The sequence below is a fragment of the Sinocyclocheilus anshuiensis genome, unplaced genomic scaffold (genome assembly GCF_001515605.1).
Source record: "Sinocyclocheilus anshuiensis isolate Anshui unplaced genomic scaffold, SAMN03320099.WGS_v1.1 scaffold617, whole genome shotgun sequence".
Lineage (NCBI taxonomy): Eukaryota > Metazoa > Chordata > Actinopteri > Cypriniformes > Cyprinidae > Sinocyclocheilus > Sinocyclocheilus anshuiensis.
In genome coordinates this window covers 891513-901783 of record NW_015539890.1, presented here as the reverse complement: position 1 = coordinate 901783, position 10271 = coordinate 891513, and the positions used below count along the sequence as shown (strand labels likewise).

Below are 10271 nucleotides of genomic sequence, written 5' to 3'. Positions count from 1 at the left end.
AAGGAAAGATTGCTATCAAATAGCACACCTAGGTTCCTAACTGATGATGAAGAATTGACAGAGCAGCCATCAAGTGTTAGACAGTGTTCTAGGTTACTACATGCAGAGGTTTTTGGTCCTATAATTAACACCTCTGTTTTTTTCTGAATTTAACAGTAAGAAATTACTAGTCATCCAGTTTTTTATATCAGCTATGCATTCAGTTAGTTTTGCAAATTAGAATGTTTCGTCGGGCCATGAAGAAATAGAATTAAGAATCATCAGTATCACAGTATCAAGTATAAATCACAGTGAAAGTTAACACCATGTTTCCTGATGATATCTCCCAAGGGTAACATGTAGAGCATGAAAAGTAACGGTCCTAGTACTAAGCCTTGAGGTACTACATACTGCAGTTGTGATTGGTATGATACCTCCTCGTTTACTGTGATGGCGGTCAGATAAGTATGATTTGAATCATGCCAATGCACTTCCTCTAATGTCAACATAATTTTCTAGTCTATTCAAAAGAATGCTGTGGTCGATAGTGTCAAGTGCAGCGCTAAGATCCAGTCGCACTAATAGAGAGATAAAACCACGATCAGATGATAAGAGCAGGTCATTTGTAACTCTGATGAGAGCAGTCTCAGTACTATGATACGGTCTAAATCCTGACTGGAAATCCTCACAGATACCATTTTTTCTCTAAGAAGGAACATAGTTGTGATGATACTACCTTTTCTAGTATCTTTGACAGAAAAGGGAGATTCGAGATTGGTCTGTAATTAATACATTCTTTGGGGTCAAGTTGTGGTTTTTGAAATGGGATAATGGGATGTCCAACATTTAGTCGTGGGCGCCCTCTCTAGGAAAAATTATGTATTACAGAAGAATTATTCCCTTTTTTTATTATGTTGTGCTACATTAAAACCAATGAAACGTTATTATTTTTTTTTAAATAATCTATGGGTATAGTTACTTTAGATAAGCACAGACAAAAGCGGTCTGCGACGAGACAGATTACAGTTTCTTTTCTCACTCTCCTGTGGCAAAAGAAAAAGATACATAACAACATGCACAGCACGTATTTCACCTGAAGAAAATACATATTCAAATGTAGTAGCATTTCAGTAAATAAGATGTAAATGAAGCCAAAACCTTCATTAAACCACATTTATTTTTTATTATTTAAAAGGTTATGTACGTTAAATAACATAATCGCTATGATGTCAAGGATTTTTTTCTCATATAAAATTGGCAATTCGCTAGAGAAATGCATACATCTTATTTTTGTTAAATCAATAATGGCTGTATTTGTTAAATCAATAATGTACCGATCAATATGGCTGTATTGGCCCAGTCTCACCAGCGCTTAGAAAAGCAACAGCTATCATGTGATGTGTGCTTGCTGCTTGAAAACGAACTTAACAAATTTATACCTGAATAATGATACTGAGAAACTTTAATGTTCAGTACACACATGAATCAGGAGATTTTATTTATTTATTTTTTGGTTGCGTCGGTCACGCGCCTGCGCTGTTAAACAGTACCCGGATAATGTAGGTTGTATGACGTGAACAAGATGGCTGCGCAGTGGTGTTTTATCTTATTGATTCACACGCACTGATCACAGAAATGAAAAAGAGTCATTTATATTCCACGCAGTTTATTTCCAGCACGGATTATATTCATATCGGGCTATTCCTCTGATTCTTCCGATTGTTGTTGTGGTCGGAAGGACCACATTTCGAAGACAATTTCATATAAACATGGTAAAGTGTTGAACTGCTTAACGTTACATTAAAATCAGCGCTCTCGTCAAACCTTCAGATGAAGCTGTAAATCTTTTGTTGATGTTCACAAACTTTTGTTTCTAAAAAATTGTATAGGGATAAAGTGTAACGTATTTGTGAAGTAAATGAGTAGTTGACTATAGAATGACTACACATACAGACTAAATTCTGGTCATGACTTAACGTTACCTTGACAGCATTGAAGCTATGATTCAAATAAAGAACACAGTCCATGTTTTGAACATTTCAAAAGATCTGGATGCTGAGGTTTTATTTGTTATTTTTCAGTCTGCCAAAGTGGACACCGTGGAGAGAAGTGAGTCAAGTACAAAAAGCAGAAGTAGTTCTCACAGCAGAGGTGAGGTTCTCTAGACAAGTGTTCTGTGTTAGGAAAGGAAATGTGGAGAACAGAATCACTAACCCTGATCGGCCAAACATGCGGAGATGATTTTGCTCACAGATATGCTGTATGTATTGACAGGAAGAGAAAACCGGAAACGAGCAAGAAGCCGAAGCCGATCATCCTCCTCCTCCTCATCATCATCCTCTTCTTCACAGTCTTCATCCAGCAGTTCATCGTCACATAGTAACTCCAGCTCCAGTAGCTCAGGTAAGTTAAATAAAAATGATTACATTTATTTTCAAATTAAAAATTATATCGTCTGAAAGGACAGTTTTTGCAGGTGTAAAACATCACATACCTTATTAACAGGAAAGAAGAGATTGAAATAAAAAAGATTAATGATGCAGCAGATCAATGTGTTTTGTGCTTTCACTGCTAGATTCTTGCAAAAAACAAAGAAAATCTTCGAAGAAAAGGAAAGATACACATGGCAAAAAGGTACCTGGCTCTTTTTAAAATTTCAGTTGACATTGTTTACGTAGAACACAAAATCAAGAAGTTTTAAATCATTTTTACGCAGCTCTTGAGGTGACCAAAGGCCATCAAACTCAAAAATAAAAAAAAATAAAAAATCATTTTTGACTGAACTATTCCAATAAGAAGCTTGTTTATTGTGCCTTTTAAAAAAAAAAAGCTGTTACATGTAAATTAATTAACTGTTGGTTTGGAATACATTTTCACTTATCTGTTTTAACTATTGTTATTATTATTATTATAGAAAGGAAAAAAAGAGAAGACACGTAAGCGGAAGAAGGAAAAGGGACACAAAGGGCAGGAAGACAGCTCTGGACCTGTTCAAATTTCAAAGGTACTTTTTTCAACTCAACTCAAAACTTCATAGCTGGCATCACATTTTAGCAATGTGATGTAGTCGCTTTTATTTTTATTTCGATTAAATGCATTATTATTGCAAAGTTTAGTGATATAACAGAATGAATGTCTTCCCCAGTATCTGAAGGAAAAGAAGAAAACTGGCAAGTACAGTATGATTTCAGGGAAAAAGATTAAAATGAAAGTGAAAAAATCAAAGAAGGACAAGCAGGTGAGTTTTTCATTGTGCAGATTACACATAAATACACTGGAGAAAAACAACAAATTAACCATTTGATTTTATAATAAAAGCATGGAATTTCACTCTGCTGATTTTATTATTTTTTTTTTATGATGGCTGCTGGTGAAAATAGTGTTAAATCAGATTAACTATAGTCAGGTTTTGCACAGATCTTTTATTGACTTACCTTTTTTTTTTAACAGAGGGACAAAAACAGAGCGGAACTGCTGGAGTTCTTAAACTCCACTTTCTGATTCAGTTCATTATTCACCTGGCCGCCACTCAGGGAAAGACCATCTTCAACTATTAATGGGTTTGCCTGATGTTATACATTGACAGTTCCTTACCATAAACTATGTGGATGGTTGCCCTCTTTTTTTTTTTAAATTCCAGACTGTGTCCTGAAATACTTATTTTAAGTCTGATCCTATGAGAATTGTAGCTTGGATGTAACATTGTTACATGTTACTGAAATTGTCAAAAAAAAAAAAAAAAGTATTCTTGTATTCTCATTTATAAATGCAACCCTCAAGTTCATATTAACAGTTAAACAGTTTGTACAGTTTGTCACCGGGGACATGAAGGTTGTATATCTAAAAAACAATTCAAATTTGAAACAACATTGTAGTCATGTTGGTTCCAGTGGTGTGTTTCTTGTTATCCCATGATAATCTGTGTATTTATTGTGTTGAGCCAAATGCAGAAGCACCACTAGAGTGTAGTTGAAAGCTTATGATCTGCCTTTGTGAGACACGTCCATCTGACCGTACTGATAACAATACTTTTAAATAAATTTCCAGTTTGTGTCCTTTATTTTTTTAGTGTTTTAAAAGCAACCCAGGCTCATGGAAATACATGCCTCTAGATACATTTCTGCAACATCGTTTTTACGTACCTTACTGAACGTTTGAAAGCGAAGTGTCCAGTAAGTGGCGCTAAAACACGGGTTCAACACGTGACCCTGGCACGTTTTTATTACATTGATATAGGCACGTGTTGCTGTGTTTTTATTACGTTGCTTCAGGTGCGTAGTGCAATTATTAAAATATTCGGGGAGTGTCGCTAAATGCTAATGCTATATTGTGTTATCCCCTACAGTACACCAAACCCAACCCTAAACATACCCGATAGTATTAACAAATGCAAAACTGGTATAAAAACGCATTTGTTGATGCAATCGTGTCATTTGAACTTCTTTATATGCAGATTAGAATCGTTTTTTTTTTTTGCGAACTGAGATTCGTACCTGAGCTCTTTACCTCTCAAGTGCAACGCCATACTGCGTGAGCTATACCGAACAAACCTACTGAATATGAAAACCCATGTATGAAGCTGGATATGTGACTCTAATGGTCAAAAGTATCAGTTTTCAAATTTCGCAGCATGTTAAAATTTTGAAGTCATAACATAATATTCTTGTGTGAATCTAGGCTTTATTAATCGAAACTGTGGACCTGTAAATCGTACTTTGTGTGAAAAGGAATAAAAGTGGTCAGAATTTTAGGTTTTTCCTTCCGTTTAAAAAAAAAATCTCCATCCACATGAAAACGCATGCTATGAAGCACTGTCAAGGGCATGCCAAGCCAACAGGTGGCGATATAATCTCAACCGTAAAGCCATGCTGGCCAATCAGAAGCCTGAAAAAGTTTCCAGTAGGCGGAGATAACAGCGCAGGCGCCTGACGTCACAAGCCAAAAACTCCGGTTTCGCTGTCTACACGATAACACTGCAACCGGAGTTTTTGAAAATCTTCACCCTGGCAGGCGTTTTCAAAAATGTTCGGTTTCAGTGAACTGGTGCTGCGATTGCGTGTGGACGAACGCCCTAACAGCGTAGAAAAAGCTGCGGTTTAAAAAATAACCGCGTTCGTGTGGACAGGGCCTTACTGCCTCTAGTGTTCATTTCAACTGGAAACTGCAGTGATTCGTACATATAGCCTATAGGTACATTGTTTTTCAGTTTTGCAGAAATGTATATAGAGACACACATTTCCAATGAGCCTGGGTAGCTCAAAAAGGCTTTGATACCACATACATCATAAACATTTGTTAGAAATTGGTTAGAGTGTCATGGTTTCTAACAGCAAACAAACAAAATCCTTTATAGAGTTGGGGAAGTTTTTTTTTAAGGTAGGCCTATACTTATTTTCCACAGGGTTTATTACTTCATGAATAATAAATATTAATCTGCAGCCTAGCCCTATACAATTTTTTTGTTGACGGGCATTGGCAATATTGTAATATTCATCAGTACCTCTGCAAAATAGCGTACAGTTTTTGCAATATCTTTTCACTACATTCATGTTCTGAGGATAAATTCTTGAAAATATTTGTGAACGCTTTGGCTTTACTTTGACAGCTCCTGTAACAATGCAATTTAAAACCCTATGACATCCAAAAATTTGGAAATGCCTATGTGTATTCAATATTTTTGGTCCATTTTTGTGGAAAGAGAAAATATGCAAATTTTAAATGCGAAAAAATGGTGAAAACTTGGAGTACAGTAGAATGGCCTCATAACTAATAAACCTTAACTGAAAGCTACAAAACTGCAGATGCAGTTTTATAAGGAACATCCCTATGAGCAAGGAAAGGCTGATCTTTTATTCTTTAGAAAGAACATGAGAGGTAAAATGACTTTTACAATAATCAGAAATGGGTATCGGACAGAGATGAGGCATTTGTTATAAAATGTAGGATACCATGTCACTGTCTCAGAATCACAAACTCTAGAAGCAAACATTCATCATTTTTTTATTTTTTAGCTCAATGAAATTAAAACGTTTATTGATTTTATACATTTGATTGTAACTCAACTGACAAAGGAATTCAATAAAGTTACTTTAAATATTTTGCAAACAACTCATCACTTACACACTTGCACATACATTGACAACAAGCAAAAAAAATGGGGCAATATTTCAAAAGTTGACCTGCACTGGAATATTTTATTATTATTATTACATTTTATATCAATTGTAAAACAGAAGGGCCATTAAAAGCCCTATTTTTCCCCAAAGTTCACAGGTTAAATTAGGCAACTGTACTATTTCAGAATAACTTGTCATACAAATTGAATCTGATGATGAGTGATCAGGCTAATATCTGGTTTCCTGTTTTAGGAATTTTCTGCATATATGCACATTAAGTCAAAAATGAAAGGCGTGGATCCAACACGTTCTCACTCCCAACTCGTCACATATTGATGCTTGGTCAGGACCATATGAAAAGCCATTATGTTTATATTGAAAAAAAAAAAAAAACGAATTGAAGTAGAAATATTATTATATAACTGTAACTTTATTATTAGTGTAATTTTAACAAATCAGTCCCATGTACTGTACCTGATATTTATCCAAAATAATCAATATCGAATCGAATCGGTAATCGAATCGAAAGCTCGTGAATGAGAATCGAATCGAATCGTGAAATTTTTGTCAAAACCCAGCCCTAGTGGAAACATTATGCTTTGGCGCTGTTTTTCTGCTAAGGGTACAGGACGACTTCACTGCATTGAGGGGCAAATGGACGAGGCCATGTACTGTCAAATCTTGGACGAGAACCTCCTTCCCTCAGCCAGAACACTGAAGATGGGTTTTCCAGCATGACAATGACCCAAAACATACCGCCAAGGCAACAAAGGAGTGGCTCAAGAAGAAGCACATTAAAGGTGACATATTATGCCCCTTTTTACAATATGTAATATAAGTCTCTGGTGTCCACAGAATGTGTTATGTCTGTGAAGGTAAACAGCTGGGAAATAAATCGCTTGTTTATTTTAGATCTGTGTGGCAGCAGCAATATACCATAGCCTAAATAAATCAAGAAATTCATGCTCTCTTGTCTCCTCTGAGGCTGGGACTCTAAATAGTGTTCTGTGCTCATCTGTGCAGCCAAAGACAGAACAGTTAGTGTGTTTTGCTCAAACTTTCACCATGGCATTAGAACTAGTACACCGTTGTCGCTTGCGAAATCAAAATGACGGCGCCGTGGGTGGAAACTTAAAGATTAAGGGGCGGTAATATTATAAGGAGATCCCTTTGCCACATCACAGAGGGAGCGAAATCAGACGCGCTCGTTTTCTCAGATGCTCGCAGAAAAAGGCTTACCAAAACAAAGTGACTGGATTAATCTTTTTCACGTTTCCTTGGTTGGTAGATGCACCAGGGACCTGAGTATAGCACTTAAAACCTGGAAAAGTCAGATTTTCATGATATGTCACCTTTAAGGTCATGGAGTGGCCTAGTCAAATCAATTTCTAACCTTTATATAATGTGTTTTTTTCTGGATTTTTTGGTTGGTATTCTGTCTCTACACGTTAAAATAAACCTACCATAAATATTACAGACCCTTCATTTCTTTGCAAGTGGGCAAACTTACAAAATCAGCAGGGGATCAAATAAATATTTTGCCCACTGTATATGCAATAATGGCAATATTATTATCCAATATATAATTTAATCACGATGATAAAATTCCCAGTGCCTTTCGCGTCGGCATACTGATGCCAAGGGTTTCTTATTTAAAGCAATGGAGGACCCTGTGCATCAAAAAGTGACGCCAAAGGGTCCTGACCAAGCGTCAATATGTGACGAGTTGGGAGTGTAGACCTAGTCCTTGTAGCAAATTTATTTATTTGCTTTGCTAAGACTTAAGTTTTATTTCCCAACATCAACATACCTCTTACCCTCCATATTTCTGGAAATATAAATACACTGACAGTGAAGGTGATGCTGGGAATATCAGGCAGTCATTGACTGGACCAGATCCTGCTGAATCCCACTCCCAGACACTCAAGCGTTCCCATTGATTCCCTTGTGCCGAAACTCCGGCATGCTCCACACGCGCTGCGCTTTCTCCGTTGTCTGACCAAGACCCTTCTCAACATCCCCACACACAGTCTTGACATCTACTCCATCTTCCTCCGAGCCGTAACTGTTTGATTTCAGTCCCAAGGTGCTGCCGAAAGGGTTGATCCGCACGCGAGACTTGAAGCTCATCAGCGACAGGCTTACAGGTCTGTTGTTCCACTGGTGGGTCAGACGCTGCTCCTCCTGCTCCTCATGAACACGCTCGAGTGTTTCCACAAGCACAGAGCGGAAGAGTCCGGAAACCTCCTGCACCTCAGGCTCATTCTCCATCAGCACCTGCCGAAACCTGTGAAGAGAGGAGAGAGTGTGGAGAGTTTTGCATAACACTTTTGTCAAAGGAGTATCGTATTAAATCAACGTTTAATTCATTACTTGAACTAGGCCTATTACTAACTTTCAGAAAGCAAAACTTCCCATCCATTCAAGGCATTTATTGTAACAAAGCTCCAACAATGACTCATTCTAAAAATGTAACCTGCTGAAATAATATTATTGTTTATGAGCTGCTTTCTTGTGAGTGTAATAGGTCAAAATGACGAAGAAACGTGCCAAATGATGTGACCTGCATCTCTACAAGGATCACATGGAAGACTGTTTCTGCCTCAGAGTAAAACATAAAACGGGTGATTGTATTTAAAACAAGAAATAAATTCCCATTACAAATGAAAAACTCACAGTTATGGGAAGCAAAGGTGGGGTACATTGTAGAATCTGAGGGGCATGTTGTAACATGATCTTATGACCGCTTAAAATGTTATCTGATCTAATTAAAAAAAATATACAAGACAAACTAAATTATTTTGTCAATAAACTAAAATTATTAACTTCTTCAAATAAAATAATGGCTTTTTTTAAGAACTAAAAATAATCTAATTTTGGAGTTTGACAATAAATACAATGCAACCATATTCACCTGTTCACCTATATTCGCCTGTTTCTCGTGCTTTCTCATTGAAATTTATAAAAGTAAATAGTGTAAATGACATCACTAATGTCATAGCACAGTTTAATAATAGCGGGGCACATTGTAATGCAGTGTTACAACGTTCCCCATCTGCGCAACTGGAATTTAAAACTTACAAGAAGCAAAGTCACAACTGCGAACTTTAAATTCACATTTAGAGATAGAAAAATCACAACTTGACAATATAAAGTCGCAAATGTTAGATATAAAGGCACATTGTGAGATACAAAGTCATAATTACAAGAAACAATCACAACTGTGAGATTTAAAGTCACATTGAGGGACAAAGTCACAATTGGAAGATATAAAGGCACACTGTGAGCTATAGAATCAGAATTACGAGAAACAGTCACCCTTGCCAGATTTCAAGTCACATTGAAAGATAAAGTCACAATTACAAGAAACAAAGTCACAATTGTGAGATTTTAAAGTCGCACTGAAAGAAGTCGCACTGAAAGATATAAAGTCACAATTGGAAGCTATAAAGGCACATTGTGAAATATAAAGAAGAAATTACGAAGATTTTACGAAGAAACAGTTACATTTGTGAGATTTAAAGTCACATTGAGAAAAATAGAGTTGCAATTGCAAGATGTTAAGCCACAGTTACAAGAAATAAAGTCACCCTTGCAAGATCTGAAGTCACACTGAGGGAAATCAAGTTGCAACTGCAAGATATAAAGTCGCAATTCCAAGAAATAGATCACAGTTGCGATATTTAGTGTTACTGAGAGATATAAAGAGTGAGATTGAATCATAAAGTCTCAAGTGTGAGGTATGAAGTTGCAATTACAATAAACAAAGTCACACTGAGAAATATAAAGTCACAACTGGAATATATTAAGGCACATTGTGAGACATAAAGTCAGAATTACAAGAAACAGTGTCACACTTGCAAGATTTAAAGTGATACTGAAAGTTAAAGTTGCAGTTAACTTCCCAATGTTAGAATCCTTTAAGTAAATGTTATTACTCAATTCAAATAGCCAATCATAACTGAGATTATTTACAAAAGTACAGTGACAAATATTAACCACTGCATCTTTTATTGTAAAAGTTATTTAAAGGGTTAGTTCACCCAAAAATGAAAATTAGCCCATAAATTACTCACCCTCAAGTCATCCTAGGTGTATATGACTTTCTTCTTTCAGACGAATCCAGTCGGAGTTATATTAAAAATGGTCTTTGATCTTTCAAGCTGTTTCATGGCA

General features: G+C 36.3%; 2 protein-coding genes across 2 annotated transcripts in view; one reads left to right on the top strand and one right to left on the bottom strand.

The window, feature by feature from the left end:
- Nucleotides 1-1670: 1670 nt before the first annotated feature.
- On the top strand, nt 1671-3661 carry LOC107685766 (ADP-ribosylation factor-like protein 6-interacting protein 4). The gene is made up of 7 exons (XM_016482477.1): nt 1671-1751; nt 2061-2130; nt 2254-2382; nt 2555-2613; nt 2894-2983; nt 3125-3217; nt 3430-3661. Exons 1-7 carry the CDS (start codon nt 1749-1751, stop codon nt 3478-3480), a joined length of 495 nt encoding a protein of 164 aa, XP_016337963.1. The 5' UTR covers nt 1671-1748; the 3' UTR covers nt 3481-3661.
- Nucleotides 3662-8018: 4357 nt separating this feature from the next.
- Nucleotides 8019-10271, bottom strand: part of LOC107685781 (protein RD3-like) — a 7848-nt gene continuing 5595 nt past the window's right edge. Inside the window, exon 3 of the mRNA XM_016482501.1 lies at nt 8019-8382. Coding sequence (XP_016337987.1) covers nt 8019-8382 — 364 coding nt within the window. The remainder of the gene's footprint in view (nt 8383-10271) is intronic.

Bases quoted from the DNA above. Each gene is read 5' to 3' on its own strand.
- LOC107685766 (XM_016482477.1), top strand. The intron at 2,131-2,253 runs GTGAGGTTCTCT...ATGTATTGACAG, and splicing joins AAGTAGTTCTCACAGCAGAG to GAAGAGAAAACCGGAAACGA. The intron at 2,984-3,124 runs GTACTTTTTTCA...TGTCTTCCCCAG, and splicing joins GACCTGTTCAAATTTCAAAG to TATCTGAAGGAAAAGAAGAA.